The sequence below is a fragment of the Dipteris shenzhenensis genome, chromosome 1 (genome assembly GCF_047967505.1).
Source record: "Dipteris shenzhenensis isolate YYH24624 ecotype China chromosome 1, Dip_SZ_1.0, whole genome shotgun sequence".
In the NCBI taxonomy this organism is placed as follows: domain Eukaryota; kingdom Viridiplantae; phylum Streptophyta; class Polypodiopsida; order Gleicheniales; family Dipteridaceae; genus Dipteris; species Dipteris shenzhenensis.
Window position 1 is genome coordinate 9,623,040 of NC_141596.1, and position 17,240 is coordinate 9,640,279.

At 42.9% G+C, this 17,240-nt stretch overlaps 1 protein-coding gene across 1 annotated transcript in view; it reads right to left on the reverse strand.

Annotated features, from left to right (window-relative positions):
- LOC147905344 (chaperone protein dnaJ 15-like) overlaps positions 1–12,291 on the reverse strand; it is a 37,314-nt gene extending 25,023 nt beyond the window's left edge. Inside the window, exons 1-6 of the mRNA XM_087402075.1 lie at positions 11,564–12,291; positions 9,074–9,197; positions 8,794–8,864; positions 8,556–8,667; positions 8,353–8,457; positions 7,175–7,225 (exon numbers count right to left, since the gene is read on the reverse strand). Of these exons, the coding sequence (XP_087258201.1) occupies positions 7,175–7,225; positions 8,353–8,457; positions 8,556–8,667; positions 8,794–8,864; positions 9,074–9,197; positions 11,564–11,706 (606 nt within the window). The 5' untranslated portion in view covers positions 11,707–12,291. The remainder of the gene's footprint in view (positions 1–7,174; positions 7,226–8,352; positions 8,458–8,555; positions 8,668–8,793; positions 8,865–9,073; positions 9,198–11,563) is intronic.
- Between the last annotated feature and the right edge of the window lie 4,949 nt (positions 12,292–17,240).

Here is a 17,240-nt window from a genome sequence, read left to right on the forward strand (position 1 = left end):
GCAGCCGGCGCATCCGGTTTGCGGGTTCGGGGAGACTCCAGGACTTGTGGTCTTCCGATTTGCCAGATTTCAGCATCTCCTTCCGTCAGCTTCATCTGGGACGGTTTTCTTCTGTTCCATCTACCTCTGTGCTTCGTTTCAGTCAGTTATTTCTCTCCGTTTGTAATCAAATCAGATTTCAGCCATGTCTGATGCTCCAAATCCCGAGTTCACTATGGGAGAGCAAGACTTAGATTACACTCCAGTGGGAGAAATGATCAGGGTCTCTACGACGACCTGATAACTAAGAAAGCCTTCAGTGAGTTTACGACTGCTCTTGATGGTAAATTTGAGCAGGTCAACGCTAATCAATCGGGGTTGACACAGCAACTCCAAGGGATACAAGCAACTCTGACTCTTCTGGCTAGCACGGTTCAGGCGCTCACGCATGTGGATGCCATGGCTTCCGTGCTAGGCCCGAATATCACTCCGGATCCCTTTCCAGGTGACCAAAAATCAAGAACAAAGGAGGTGGTTGACACTTGGTTGCACAAGTGGCAAGTACACTTCCAATTCCACCCCTATCCAGACGAGAAAAAGATTCAGCTTGCAGCAGGGTTTATGTCAAGTAAAGCCTTGCTATGGTGGAAGGAACTCCAGCCTAAGCCTGATACTTGGACAGATTTTGAGGGGATCTTCAGGAAGGAGTTCCTAAAGAAGGAGGATGATTACGATATCGTTGGTAAGCTCAAGGCCCTCGATATGTCAAAATTAAACTTGACCTTTGAAGTTTAGCTTCAAAGATTTAGGGATCTGCAAAGCAGGGCCACTAAAATGGATCCAGTGACCTTGTTAGGTTTCTTCGTGGATGGTTTGCCAGACTCCTATAAGTTGCAGATAAAGAACAACAAGTGCACAACATTGTAGGAGGCCATGACATATGCGCGCATATATGATGATACCATGGCCGGTACCAAGGCAACCACAGTTACCGAAACGAGTGGAAAGAACAAACGCAAGTTCTTTCAGCATGCAACTGGTATTGGGGAGACGAAGTCTACGGACAACGCCTCCAGGAAAAGCTTAACTCCTGCGAAGAATGGTAAGGCCCGTTTCCTTCGCACTCTCAGGCTCAAGAAAGAAGGCCGATGTTTTTATTGCGAGGAGCGGGGCCACACAAAGAATGAGTGTCCTAAGCGGAAGAACCAAAAGTTGGTGCTAGGACCGAAGCTCTAGGCGGGTCCACGTACCGCAGCCAAGGGAGCCAACCAAGTCACGATGACAGGTATTTCAGTAAATATCATTACCTGCCCCCTTTCTTGTAATTGTACCTTTAATACTTCGTTGTTTGGTTCCCATGATCTTTTCCGAGTTTATGGAGAAGTTAGGGACCAACAGGTTCATATTCTCTTTGATCCGGGCAGCTCTCACAATTTTGTTAATTACAAATTTGTGCAGAAGATGGGGCTGTCCACAGTACCTAGCGACCACACCTACGAGGTGCAGCTTCAAGCTGGGAAGCAGTTTTGGGATCGCAAGGTTGAAGCGCTTCCCATCCGGATTCAAGCCTACACGGGAGCTCTCACATGTTATGTTATGCATCTAGAGCATGTAGACTTGCTGATCGGGATAGAGTGGTTTAAAACCCACAATATTCAGATCGGATGGACGGAGCATACGCTTTCTTTTGTAGACAAGGACACCCAATTTTGTATTCAGTGTGATAAGATTCCCCCTTCTCAGGGGCCTATTGTATCTGCGATGCAGCTTCGGAATATATTAAACACTTCTCATTATGATGTCTATCAGTGTGTTTTGATTCCACTTTCTTCATTTGTTGTTTCGGTAATTAACAAAAATGAATTAAGTGTGTTTGAACACCGTGAATTGAGAATGTTGTTAGATAATTTTAAGGACGTATTCCCAGCTCAACTGCCGGAAGGTTTACCTCCAGAACGGGCAGTAGATCATCGCATAGACTTAGTCCCAGGGGCTCAACCTATCAGTGTGCCACCTTATAGGATGAGCCAGGTAGAGGAGGATGAGTTAGCTATCCAGCTTCAGGATTACCTGAATATGGGCTATATCCGCCCAAGTAAATCACCTTGGGGTGCACCTGTCCTCTTAAGAAAGAAGAAAGATTCTTCCTGGAGAATGTGTATAGATTATAAACGATTAAATAAAGTTACAATTAAGAACCGCTATCCTTTACCTCGTTCTGATGATTTGATAGACCGTTTGGCCGGAGCGAAGTATTTCACTAAGATTGATTTGCGCACGGGTTATCATCAAATCTGTATCTATGCTAAACACATAGATAGGACCGCATTCCGGACTAGGTATGGTCATTACGAGTTCCTCGTATTACCTTTTGGTTTGACCAATGCTCCTGCTACTTTTCAGCAGATGATGAACGATTTGTTCAGGGATTATCTGGGCAAATTTGTTGTAGTGTTCTTAGATGACATCTTGGTATATAGTAAAACGCTTGAGGATCATATAGGACACCTCCGGGTTGTCTTACTTGTTCTAAGACAGCATAAGCTTTATGCCAAGATGAGTAAATGTGACTTCTTTATGAAGGAGATCATTTACTTAGGACACAAGATTTCTTCTGAAGGTATTAGCATTGATCTGGATCGTATCCAGAAGGTTTTAGAATGGCCTATCCCTCAGTCTGTGAAACAACTTCGTTCTTTCCTAGGATTTACGGTATTTCTTCGGAAGTCAGTGCGTGATTATTCACATATCACGGCACCTTTGACCAACATATTGAAAGGTCGTGGACGCAGGTCTACTTAGCCGATCCCTTGGAATGATGCAATGAACAAGGCTTTTGAAACCTTGAAGTTATCTATCAAGGAAGCACCCGTTCTTGCATTACCCGATCCTACCCGGCCTTATGTTTTAGAGGCCGATGCGAGCGATTATGCGATTGGGGCAGCTCTATTCCAAGAGGGCAGACCTGTAGCTTTCGAGAGTAAGAAGCTAGACGACACTCAGTATCGTTGGCCCACACTTGAGAAGGAACTTTATGCTGTAGTGTATGCTCTCAAGGTTTGGAGACACTACTTGTATGGTTCAAAGTTCCTTGTATTGACTGATCACCAGTCAATTAAGTATGTGTGTGATGGCTCAGAATTGAGAGGAAGGAAAGCTAGATGGGCAGAATTAATGCAGGATTTTGATTTCGAAATACGTTATCGTAAGGGTTCGTTGAATAGTGTGGCCGATGCCTTAAGTCGAGTTAAGTTTGTAAATGCTTTGTCATTTACGGAAATATCCTCAGACCTATTTCAATCCTTGAGAGGGCTATACGCAACTGATAGTCATTTCAGTTCTTATTGGCAAAGAGTCCAGGATGGGAGCTCCATGGTTGACCAGGACTCAGGGATTGTGCCACCTAGGATACAGGTGGCGGGAGGTCAGTGGATGATTAGGAACGGCTTGCTGTTCCGGAATGAAAAGATTTGTGTGCCTGATGTTCTGGACCTTAAATCCAAGATTCTCTGGAAGTGTCATGATGCTCCTAGTGCGGGGCATCCAGGTATACATAGGACCCTGTCTCTTGTGAAGCATACCTTTTATTGGCCTAAGATGCGTGCATTTATAGAGAACTATGTAGTAGGTTGCCAACTACTCTAAGTATGAGTTCCTCGGATCATGCACAATCCGATGGCAGTACAGAAAAGGTCGACCAGTTGGTTGAAGACATGCTTCGAGCATATGTATCTAAGAGACAGTCTTCATGGGAAGATTATCTACCCATGATTGAATTTGCTTACAACAGTGCAAAGCATTCTAGTACAGGTTACAGTCCTTTTATGCTTATGTACGGGTTTCAACCTAAGTCACCAGTTATGGTAGGATTAAAAGGGATTCAGAATGATGCTGCTAATAACTTCTTGCAAGACATGCAGGAAATGTTGCAGTTTGCCAAGGAGTCTATTAGAAGTGCCCAAGATCGGGACAGATTTTATGCTAATAGACATCGTTCACCCAGAGAGTTCTCTGAAGGAACGATGGTATATTTGAGAATTCCTAAGGAATCCAAGAGCCTAAGTACTGGTGGTTTGGTTCCGAAATTATCCCCCAGATACTGTGGCCCATTCAAGGTCATTAAAAGAATTGGACCAGTTGCATATCGACTAGAATTGCCTCCTGATGTTAAAGTACATCCAGTCTTTCATGTCAGTAGACTGAAAGAAGTATTGGGTGCAGATGATCAACTTGTTTCTCCTCATGAGATTATAGAAGTTACAGATTTGACTTTTATTCCTCACGAACCTAAATCTATTCTTGAATTTCGTGAAAGGCAGATTCGAAATCGTACTATCACGGAATACAAGATTAAGTGGAAGAATCGTGTTGAGGAGGATGCAACATGGGAGACATTACAAAACCTCCAAAGAACATTTCCGGATTTCTTAGCGAACTCAGGAGTGAGTTCTTAGAGGAGGGGGAGTATGTCATGTGCACGGATTGGTATCTGACGTGTACTAGGTACACAGAACTAGCTCAGGTTAGCCTGGGGAGGCTTAGAGCTAGGCAGGCTTGATTCTCGGGTTGAGTGACAAGGGTACGAACTATTTATAGGTCTTCGCTATTTTTGGCGCCGGGGCCCGAGTCTATAAAAGAGGCGCAGGGGGTTCAGTTCTCAGTGTGCAGTTGGAAGCAAGTCTCGTTCCCAGGTGCTAGGTCTAATCCTGGATTGTGTCGCGGACGCGCGCCTGCATCTTAGCGTAGCCCAAGGCCCAGTGGCAGATCCAGGGCTTCACAGCGCCACCAGGCTGGTTTGGATCTGATTGGGAGTTCGTGCCAGTAGCTCAGCTCGTGGCTCGGAGGGGACATCTTCTGATTCGGGATCTTATCCCGTAGATGTCACGGTTTGGTGGTGAGCAGCCTGCTCAGTTCTGATGTTGTGTGTGGTTATTTTGCAGATCAGGGGTTTCAGGAGTGCTGGGACGTGTCACAAAGGATAACGCTGGCAAAGGAAATGTTTCTATTGTGACACGCCAAGCCATTTTGCGAAGGATTGCAGAAAGAAGAAGGCGGATCAGATGAACGAGGAGGAGTAAGATACAGATGGTGACACAAAAGCCAAAGCTAATGTGGCAATCAGAGAACTATTCTTGGTGACGTCCCCATGTGTTACTGAGGTAAGATATGCAGACCTAAAAGCCACAGTAAAGATGTCTGACATTGAGATGTGGGCTGACAACAACTCAGAAACCTTTGTGAAGGTGAAGGGCAGCATGGAGTGCTTGGGATCTTCAAGTGCGTGGCTGTCGATGCTGACACAAGGGTGGATTCCATGGAGTGCCCTAGGGATTTATGTTCAGATAGTTTCTGTAATTCAGAAGGGGGCAGTACAGGATTGCACAAGTTATTGGTATGTGCCTCAATGAGGTGCATGGTTTCCTTTCAGAGCAAGCACACAGGCAGTACGACTATCTAGTATATACTTGATGTTCTAAATTTGACCCTTTATAGCATGCTGTGGAGAGAATCTGCTCTTCATGTGTCTCGGGTAATGCAAGATTGGAAGGAACGAGCCTTCTTCGAAGGCAAAAGGAGAAGTGTGGGTGCTTCTTCAAATCTCAGACGTAGGTTGCTGGAAGGTGATTATGCACAAGGTGTACTGAAGCCAGAAGAGTACTTGCTTGAGAGCTCAATACGAGTTCGTGGTCCAGGTTATCTGGAAATATTATTGGAATTTCATTTCTCGAGGTGGTTCTTTTGTTGCGGCGAACTGAGCTCAAGAGAGCTGGTACCTTGGCTGTCTCATAGGGCACAAGGAGTTGAGATCTTTGAACAGAGAGTCTACATACGCTCGAGGTGGAGCACGCGGGCTCAGTGTTCTAGAGATATCCGTCCGGCAGATAGTAGAAGTACCTTCTGGTAAGATCAAAGGATGACACTCCGGTGGGACTTTGGATCTATTCCTTTGTATTGTGTCCATAGCTTTGGACAGAAATATATTCCTTTGGTGGTTTCTATATCTAGCTGGATCATTGTCTATTTACTAGTCTGCACATCTATTTGAAGCACATAAGTTAAGAAGTTTGTGATTCCACACCCCACACACACTGTGTGAGCTCCTAGGCTATTCTATCAGTCTTCCCATCCCTCGTCCTTGGAACTAGTTCCCACAAAACTTAGGGGTTGTGGCTTAGAAGAAAGGAGTATACTATGGAGAATAAGGGTCCACCACATGAGGAGAGCATGGGGGAGTGAAACCTGTAAGATGTAGGGGGATTTACGAGAGACATAGGCGGCTTCCACATGGACAGCGCATTGGTATATAGGCAGCATGCAGGGATCCTTCGTTCGTTTATCCTTCTTGTATTAGTTTATGATCCACCCATTCGAGCAGATCTGTCTTATGGACAGCCATGGTGTCAACCATCCATTGGACCACACAAGGGCCCTGATATGAGGAGAGCAAGGGGGGTGACATCTGTAAAGATGTAGGGACAGAGGGGCTGCCACATGGGCAGCGCATTGGCTGCCATGTGGGAAGCATGCATGGATCCTTCATGGTTTTATCCTTCTTATATCAGTTTATGATCCACCTATTAGGTCAGCCAGAATGCCAGCCTTTATAGGGCTGCTACAGGTGGCCCAACAGAGCTAGGGGGTTGTCCAGCAGGTTGGCCATCCCTACAGACCAGATCAGCCAAAGAGGCAGGCCATCTAGGGGGCTATATAAAGCCCCCATTTGGGGCGAAAAAGTATTCAGTTCTTGCATTGGCAAGGTGCATTCCAGACATCAACAGAAGGCCAAAAAGGACAGCTCAGTTTAAGACACCTGGCAGTCACCGTAGGGTGCACTCCAGGCACGAACAGTGGGCAGCAAGTACAGCAATTCATTGCATCCACATGCACCTCAGATCTAACATCATTGGCATAGCCCCCCCGTTGTCCACATGGTGTAGGTTGTGAGCAATGTTTTTTTCTTGGAGACCCCCCAAATAACTTCCACTGAATATTGCCTTAGCCATAATACACGTGCAGTTTTATGCTCAAACAACCAAGAAGCCTGTAAATTTAAAACCTTAAACAAAAAGCAAGAGAAGCAGCTGCACTGTCAAAATTGACAAACATGGTGGACTTCTCAAAACAAGAAAATTTGGCATTTTGGAGACCGAATTTTCAAAATGTGAAGTTAATAACCAGAAACAATCTCTCGTACCTGTAGAGCTAAATCCAAACCACCATTCTCCACTTGCTGAAAGTATAATAGCTGCCAAGACACTACATTTAGTTACTACTCTTTCTCATTAAATCTGCCTCTCTATGAACAATAAAAGAAAAGATGAATTAAAGCACCACCATAAATGTTGCAAGTCAACAGTTGGAGCTCTTCAATACTAGATAAGGCAATAAGTATGAGATCCCCCCCCCCCCATGCAAAGTATAGATGACATCATGCTAGATATTCACGAGGGTGGCCGCAAGTAGGGTCTGCTGCCCCCCATCACAAAATACATCGCCACCCAGATATTCCAAGCTGTGTCCCAAACGCTGTCCTCCGGCGAGAGCTCTGGGAGCCATCAAGTTAGAGAGGGCCTCCTGGCTGGCGCCCTGCTCACAGTCAATGAAGTAGGCAAGAGAGGTCTTCTCGATGAAGAAAGCATGCCTCCCCGCTATCAGCCAGGCCACCATCCCCCACATGAAAATCCTGAAAGAGCCCAACCAAATCCTAGGTCAGGTTATAAGCAACCTTCCCGGATTCCAAGGGGAGCACACCTGATGGCAGCACAGAAGTGGAGCAGGAAAGAGCCCCTCTCTGGCTGTATGGGGGACAGAACAGCCCATCGAGAGGGCTGACCACCAGACCAACGCCCAAAGGGCCTGGTGACCTGCAGCAAGGGGTCACACTATATGGCACCTTCCACAGCTCCAAGGGGAGCAGAGATCAAGCGAGGCAGAAGGCAGGAAACGGTGGAATGGAAGGAGGGGGAGATGACAGGCACAGGGAAGAGTGCCAGTAGATCACCCCCCGTGAGCAGAGTGCTCATAGGCGAACAGAGCAGGCAGAGAGGGTGGAAGGAAAGGAAGAAAGGGGGTCGAAGTTCACAGATTGACAGTGGGGGAGTGGAAGGGGAGCAGGTTCCAATCAGACAAAATTCATCTTTTATCAGGACTACACAATGAGTCCCACCATCAGAAAACGGTCAAGGGAAAGTATGAGCTCATCCGGTACACTAATCCCAAAAAAAAAATCTTTCTTCTTTGAAAGGGTTGAGGAACCAAACTTGAAAAAACTCCTTACCATTTTATTAAACTGAGATTCCTATGCTATGTTTAATTACGGGTCAAACTCTCCCTCTAGTCCCTAAATTTCATTTCATAAAATGCAATACATACCTTAAATTTACTTTGTGCATTCGACATTACTCGGACCACAACTCCAGCATCTGCTTGGACCTCTGAAATAGTCACTCTGTAAAAATGAGCACCCTGCTTTTCAACCTGTTCATATCACACAATAAAATATTTCAAATACAAACCATTTCACATCAGCAACGTTTTCTACATAATGCGGCCAAAATTTTCAGTGAAAGGCTTACCTTGTCAGTTAGAGGTCTACCCAGTGGAAGTGTTTTGATTGTCACTGTACCAGTAAGAGCGTTCTCTAGCACATAAGTAGATATTGATGTTTTGAAAGGCACACCAAGCTTGCTGAAACGAGAGACAGTATGACTCAAAAACCTTAGGAATGCAAGTTCTCTAAAAAAGATGTGTGGTACAGTGAGAACTCAGTTTTTTTTTTCGAAGGGGGGCCCCGGGGGGTAATAATAGCTTTACCTAAATAGAGCTGCAAACATAGTATTGACAGTGCCAAGGTTTGAAAGATCAAGTTCATCAACATCCACAGCCTAACACAAAAACCATCAATCCATCGGTAATTGTCAAATCATAGTTCATTGTAGTTGAACAGAAAATCCTACAAACACACTTTGGCTATACACAGCTGTTTCACAGGACTTTCATAGCATATCACATCCTTACAAAGTGGTAATTCTTAAATGTCTAGATCGCAGTAAAATATCAAGAATGTACATAGATGCATTACACACATTAGTACCTCAAAACCAGCGAGATCATATTGTTGGCGTTTTGCTGGATCTGACAATATACCATAAGAACATGCTACTTCTTTAAACATTTCTGCAGCTTCTGGATTGTCGATATTCTTGTCAGGGTGAAACCTGTTACAGAAGCAAAGCCTTGAATTGTGCTTGCTTCTTACAACTTAAAAGTTTCATGAAGCATAAACTGGTTCAAAGTACGTTAATGGTGTACATATGGACTATTCTGCACTAGAAATTCAGTCCTGGCTTGAAAACCAGAATATGATTAAAGCTCCAGGATGCTCTATGCATGACTAACACAGCAGACCATTTAAATACAAAACTTGCTCCATAGACATAAATAGCTTGTTTCTATTGTTAAGGAAATGATGAAGAGATGACAATACAATTGGACAACAAATTCAACAAAATTGACCTTCATCAGAAGATTAAGAAGCATAAAGCAGCTGCTTTATTTCTAGGAGTTGGGGGTCGCCACATCGATAGTATGATTGCAAGTACATGAGTTGAAGCAATCGCGATTCTGGCGAATGTAAGGATTCTTGATCCCATTACTGATACTCCTCAATATTAGGAAGAGTAAGAATATGGGATTGGGTTCTAATATGTGATACAAGCAACACAATAAAAGCTAACCCTCATAGAAAAGATATCCAAACCTGAACGGAATGATGATGATACATGTGGGGTTTATAAGAAGGGGTCACATGCTCAAAAGGATAGGATTCGAAGACAAAATCACAGATTAAAGGGCATAAAGACTTGAGTATCAGAGGAGCTCACTCCAAACCGGCTTAAACAAAAAGCCACAAAACTCAATAAAGTAAGGGAAGGTCGAAAGAAGGGTCAATGGACTGCTTGCACAGAAGGGACAGCAGTCCTCAAAGCCTCAAGACTAAACTGAACGACTTTCAACCTTGAATTGATGTAATGGGGCGTAGCTCACTTTGTGATTTTTACCATACTATGCCAACAATAATAATTACAAACATGCTTTATGCACTCCCACTTTGGGGACTTGATCTAATGGCTAGTTATTGGTCCCATAGAACTTTTTGGTCTTCCATGGACACTCAATCCCGCCTCAAAGTGCTTAACCGCAAGCATCACTTGGGCACTCCATATGGAATAATGAGGACCTTATGCGGAGTCAATACGCCCAAAAGCTCAAGGAGTTGGAAAAAATCAGGACAGCAAAAAAGGAAGGTAAACATGCATACATGAAAGATGGAAAAGTTGTAATTACAGAAAAAAGCAAGGGGGGAGAGAAAGAAGCATAGGGACTCGAGACCCTCAGGATCAAAGTGTGGAGCTTAGGAGGTTGGACCATGGACAAAGTCATCGCACTGGAAGAAGAAATAGTTGAACAGACATACTTATAATTTTGGAGGCATGGCAGCATGAGGCCCAGAAATTCAACGGTTCATAAAAACTTCAATCTGGAATGCAAAAACACACATAGGGGACGAGGGCTTGGTGGGATAGCATGCTGCATAAGAATGACATGGGAAACAACAGCAAAAGTTGTAGAAGAGGACCAACACAAACAATACATATGGATGGATATCATGGCAAAGGATGGGAATATCAAAATGGCAGCATGTTTATTTTGCACCCTCACAATCACCCATCTACAAAAACAGCAGCGACGTATACCAAGAAGACCCCCTCGTGCATTCAGGGGAGGATATAGCCAGGTTCTCTAAAGAGAGCACAATTATTCTCATAGGAGACTTCAATGCATGAACAGGATCAATGCAAGGCATCCTAACAACGGAGGGGAGAGACCCCATATGGATGGACGAAGTGGAAGAAAATAACGAAGAAACAAGAGGATGGAAAAGGACATCAAATGATGCGGGGGAAATCACTCATTTGAGAAGGCAACTCCTCACATTGTGTGGATGCTTTGGCCTACAAATATGCAATGGCACAACAAACTTTCAAGGCACAGGAGGGTACACATGCAAGACATGACCTTTGTAAGACTAGAATATATCCAATCGTGCAAATTCAGATTTTTGTTGTTCTAAAGTCCTAAATTCTACAATGAAAATAACAGAGAAAACGAAAGATGAGCTAACCAAAAAGAAAAGAAAAGAAAAAGATAGACATACCTAGCAAGCAAAGAAATGCTTATGTCATCATCAGTGCCCAAGCATAAACAGCTATACTGGGTTTCTAAAGACCCGCGGAGTCTCACATGCAAGACAGCCCAAGGGTCAACTGTAGTTGATTATGTGATCACAAACTCACATGCAAAGAACATGATTGATTACATCTAGATCCAGGAGGAGTCTCTTGACTCAGGCCATAGAGGAATGTCTATAGGCATAATGGGAACAAGCAATGCTATGGAAAAAATAGAAAATTACTGCACACCTCAGGCTAAGCATGGACTATACAAAAGCGCATATGTATGAAGCGTAGAGGACGTCAAATTAGACTAAGGTCGAAAATGGCGATACGATCGTATTTCTTACTTGAGAGCCATTTTCCGGTACGCTGCCTTTATTTGCTGTTCAGATGCATCTCGAGGGACATTCAAGACTTCGTATGGATCCCTTCTCAGCTTTGAAGAAGTGACTACATCTTCCTCTGATATGCCTTTGGCTTGATTAGACATTCTTCTTGCCGAATTCGACGATCAAAATATATATTGTCTTTTTGAGGTGTTCCTGAATAGAACGCAAAGTTTTTAGCCGCGCCCAGATTCGTGTGGCATCAGTAGCCCACTGCTACGTCAGAAACCGCAGGCACAGCTTCGGCTTCGACGCGAATGCTATGGTTACGCTGCAATCCTCCGAGTCGGTACAGAGAGATGTCGTGTGCTCAAAGACTTCCATGGAGCATTTATTGACAAAAGGTGTGGAAACGAAGCGTGTACTTCCAGGTGAATATGACAGCGGGTACTGTTGCGAGAGCATAGACACAATCGCCATAGCATGCGGCTGCTAGTCATGTCTTGTGCGAGCAACGAGTCACGCCTGCTGAATATCTCCATAGCTAGAAGCTCCTCGGCCTCGTAAATTCCTGATTCAAATCTTTCGCTCCAAATTCAACTTCCTGAGCTTAATATCTCCAAGATCCTCAAGCCCACGGCTCCATATCACCAAGCGCCTCAGAGCTTCAATATTGATGCTCCATAGCAGCTTAAGTCATCTTGGGTTTTGGAGCTTTCATGGAGAGGGGAATCGCTTTGCATGGGAGCTCCCAAGCAGTTGGTGCCCAGAAATGGACACAAATATGTTAAAAACTAGTGGAAATGGATGTCGGGTCACGCTTACATGCTATCAAGGAATGTATATGTATTATGTCCATGTGTGTGTGTTTTTTTTTTTAGGCAGATAGCATTGTGGAATGAAAAGAAATTCTGGTTGAGCCACGTGTCACTCTATAAACCTAATCGAAGGGTTGTGGAATTTGGCAACTGCCGCTTCCTTGGTTCCCAACTCGTTCAATCTTTCCTGCACCATATCGTCCTCCTCTCCTTTCCCATGTCAAGGACCTCGCCAAATTTGCCATCTTCTCGCTTCGCCACCCCATTTCAGCGATTGAAGCCTGCCAAACTTTGAGATTTCTCTGTGCTCTCTCTCTTCTTGGGTGGGTTGGCTGGCTTGCTTGCTTGTTGTAAAGCAATTCATAGAGGTGCTCTCTCGGTAGATTTTCATTTTCTGGTTGTGGCTTCCAATTCCAAAGATCTCGAAACTTGGACGTCTTCTGAAAATTTGCCAGATTTCTTCTCAAGACAATTGATGTGGAGTGCAATGATCAAGCACATGCCCCTCTTGATCACAAACCTCTAGATGCCAAATCAAACGTTGGCACTAAAACTTCCCTCTACACTATGGGCTGGTTTGGAAGGGGAGGGGTACCATCCCAAGCAACAAAGGATTAACTGATGTGGAGGACCTGGTGTTGATAAGCCAAGCTTCATCTATACGTGCCTGGCTGCATGCTATGTATCTCTTATATTTAATATCCACTGCTGCTCGGGATCTCAGTTTTTATTGCTACTAGCTAAGGAGGATTTTAATATCCAAAAGAATTGGTGTGGAATTGTCATGGTCACCTAGCATCAGCATGGACAGTGGCTGATATCAGCAATACAAGTCTTCATCCAAAAGTGTAGGTTGGAAGCCAATTCGAAGTCGCCATAGGGCCTACACGATAGATGGCAGTACATAGCAGACAGCCGACTACCACGTGGCAAGTTCGGGCTGCTCCGGATTAGTTGAGGGAGCCTGACTATATAAAGATCACTTACCTCCTTATTTCATCATCAATTTCAGCATTCTTTAGCTTAGCATTAGCCCCTTTAGCCCATCAGCAGATCCACGTGGACCAACAATGCTTTGATCATTAGTTAGGGAGAAGGAGAAAAGGAGAAGCATGTCTCTCTCCATCTCCTCATGGAGCTTCTCAAGGTATAGGCTGACATGATTACCTATTGGAGTGGTCTAATTGCTTCTATAGTGAAGACCTAGCCATGCAGAGAGAAGGTTACACAAGGATTTCTACAAACACCATCATGTTGAATCTTTTCCCTCTCCCTTGTACATAGGACCCATTTAAGAAGGCAGGCTGCTACATGTCCATATCACATAAATTGGATTTGAATATGATGTTGTAGTGAATGAGTCAACACCAAGAAGGAGAGAGGAACATCCAGGCATTGAAGTGGATCTTGGCTTGTACGCTTCAGTATTGTGCTTGTGTAAGGATGCAAAGGCCTTGTAAGAAGGTAAGCGCGTTCATAGACAAATTATTGAGAGTGGCCTCAAGCAAAATATTGTTTTGGAATCCCTGTTCATACAAATGTATGGTGAATGTGGGGCCCTAGAGGATGAACTGGCGGTGTTTATCACCTTGGATGAGCGTCGTGTTTCTTTGTGGAACTTCGTCATTAGAGCACATGCCTGAAAAGAGAATAGTAAGGAGGCCCTCTGACTTCTAAAAACTATGCAACTACAAGGAATGATGCCAAACACGTTTACATTCGCTTTTACTCTTACTGCATTTGCCATGCAGCTTTAGAAGATGGCGAATGGCTGCATGCTCACATCCAGGAGGTTGGGTTCAAGGTATATGTTTTTGTGGGTACTCCCTTCTCAGTATGTATGCCAAGTGTGGTAAGCTCAGATCATGCACTGCAAATGTTCGAAAAAATGCCAAAGCGAAATGTAGTTTCATGGAATGTCACGGTGGCAGTGCATGCTCAGAATGGCAAATCCAAGCAGTCTCTTGAAGTTTTTGATGAGATGTAGCAAAATGGAGTAATGCCAAGTAGGGTTACTTTTATTTGCATTATCAACACCTAGTAGCCAGGCAACTCTAGCTGAAGGTAGGTAGGTCCATGAATGCATTCTAAAGAGCGAATTTGACCGAGATATTGTGGTGGGAAATGCTTTGATCCATATGTATGGGAAATGCGGAGTCCTTGAGGATGCACAGAGGACTTTTGAGAGAATGAAAAAACAGGATGTGGCATCTTGGATTGCTATGATTTTAGCTTAAGCCTTCTATGAGAAGGGCCGGGAGGCTGTCCAACTGTATTTTCATATGCAAATTGAAGCGGTAAATTCAGATAAGGTGACTCTTGTTGCAGTTCTAGAGGCATGTGCAAACGAGGCTTTGTTACCTGAAGGAAAGTAGTTGCATTTGTAGATCTCAAAGAGTGGCATCCAGCCAGATATTCTCATGGGAAATGCTCTTGTTAGTATGTATGGAAAATGTGTATGTTTAGACCATGCAAATGAGGTTTTTGACAAAACGCCCAAGCAAGATGTAGTTACATGGACTGCTCTGATAGCAGCATATGATCACATGGGCTAGGAGAGGAGGCTTTTCAACTATTCAATAGAATGCATCTCAAGAAGGAATAAAGCCAAACAATGTGACCTTTGTTTGTGTTGTCAATGCATGCACGGGCTGTGGAGCATTAGCTGAAGGTTAATGAGTGCATGCCTGCATTTTGGATCTTGAATTGGCTCAATATGTTGATTTGGCAGCTGCTCTTATGAATATGTATGGAAAGTGCGGCAGCCTCCAACAATGCTTCTGCTCCTACATCTCCTCCAGATTTGGCTAGAACTGTGTTGGAAATGACCAGATCTAATGCATGTTGACAGGATGCATGTAGATGACTCCTAGAGAAGTGTTGCATTGTTGTTGGAGACTAAGGAAAGGGCAGTTCTGAGGGTGGAGGAGGCAGAGGAGAACTGCAACAGCATATGACAGTTGAATGTATCAAATGTAAGGATTAGAGCTGCTTTTTGTTTGTGAGGTAGGTCACAAAAGATCATGCAAATGCAACAATGAAGGGTGTCATGTAGATGTAATACTACTGGGTATCATGAATGTTCAACACTACAGGGCATCATGTTGATGCAACAAATGGTCATTCTTGTCATAGTTCTTTAGTGGCATTGCTAAATCAATCTCACTTCATTCTTTGCAAGGAAGGATCTCTTCGTAGTTGGATAGGTAGGAATCGATATATATAATAATCCCTTCTGAACCTGATGTATTTGTGGGACGGGAGGAATTCTAGGTTATAGGATAGTGTTAGTTACCTTAGTGCTAACATTACAACCTATACGAGTGCTTGAATAGCTTTTACAGTGACCTAGCCATGCAAAGAGAAGCTTACATACCGGATTTCTATAAGCTATGCTGGATAGTTAACTCACTGCCCCAACTATAAACACCTTTGCAACTATTTGTTCAATTGAGGTAAAAGGCTTCAAGAAAAAAAATATGATGACCATCTCTGTTATCACTATTTATAGTCATATAGGTCTGATTGTTGATAGGAGACGATAATTTCCCTCAACCTTGGGTAGTTGTCATGATGATGTAGTTCTACTTAAGGCTATTTGTGATGCTTCTATCTCATGTTTGTTCATGTCATTGTATTAATCTATGCTATCATCATTTAGTTGTAATTGCATTTTTCTTTTGCAATCTGCTAAATCTAATTTTTAGAAAACTAAACATGTGGTTATTTAAAAAATGCAAACTGCTATTTAATTATATAATACAAAAATCATTGTCTCATTTCTGGAATTCAAAATCAAGATTATATTTTTTCAATTCCAATCTTTGTAAAATGTCTTCAACTTTAGGATATTGGTATTTATAAAATGCATAGTGCTATCTAGTTATACAATACAATAGTTAGTTATCTTATTTCTAAAATTTAAATTGAAGATCACATTTTTGAATTCTTATCTTTGTAAAATATCTTCAAATTATTTTACAGCTCTATTCAATTGGTAATTTTCAAGTCGTTCATTGGACTATGATCTGGGACAACAGAAATACAATAGGTACTTCTACGCTAGCATTTAACTAAATTCACAAACATGAAAACGTAAATTAGGAGAAAAGAAAAAACAACTTCTTATATTAGCATTCAATTAACAAAAATTCCTCATGGTAATTAATTAATAAAGTTCTTGAATAATAGAACATTTCTTACTTTATTATGAAGATGCTATTTTATGTATTTAATAATAAACTAGATTTTAACATTATGACCTAAATAAAAAGTGCTATGTACTAAATGAAAGTGCTATATGCCAAATTCAAGTTGCTACATGCTACTTGCTAAATATAAACTGATATGAACCCAAGGAAGGACACGTTCCTTGGTCTTGTTGTTTTTAGAGAGGAAGTGTGCAACTCTCCTCCCACACTATACATGTGGTTATTGGCTAAATACAAAGTACTATGTGCAAAAGGCAAAGTGCTATGTGTGAAATTCAAATTGCTAAGTGCTACATTGAAACTACTTTGTGTTAAGTGCAAATTGAAAAATACTATGTACTAAATGAAAAGTGCTATATGCTAAATTCAAATGGCTAGATGCTATTTGCAAACTGATATGAACCCAAGGAAAGGCACATTCCTTGGTCTTATAAATTTTGGAGAGGAAGTGTGTCAACTCTCCCCCCACACTATATGTGTGGTTATGTACTAAATGCAAAGTACTGTGTGCAAAAATGTAAAGAGCTATGTGCAAAATTCAAATTGCTAAGTGCTAAAATGAAGTTGCTTTATAAAGTGCAAGTACCCAAGAAAGGGCACGTTTCTTGGTCTTATAATTTTTGGAGAGGAAGCGTGCCAACTCTCCCGCCACACATATGTGTGGTTATG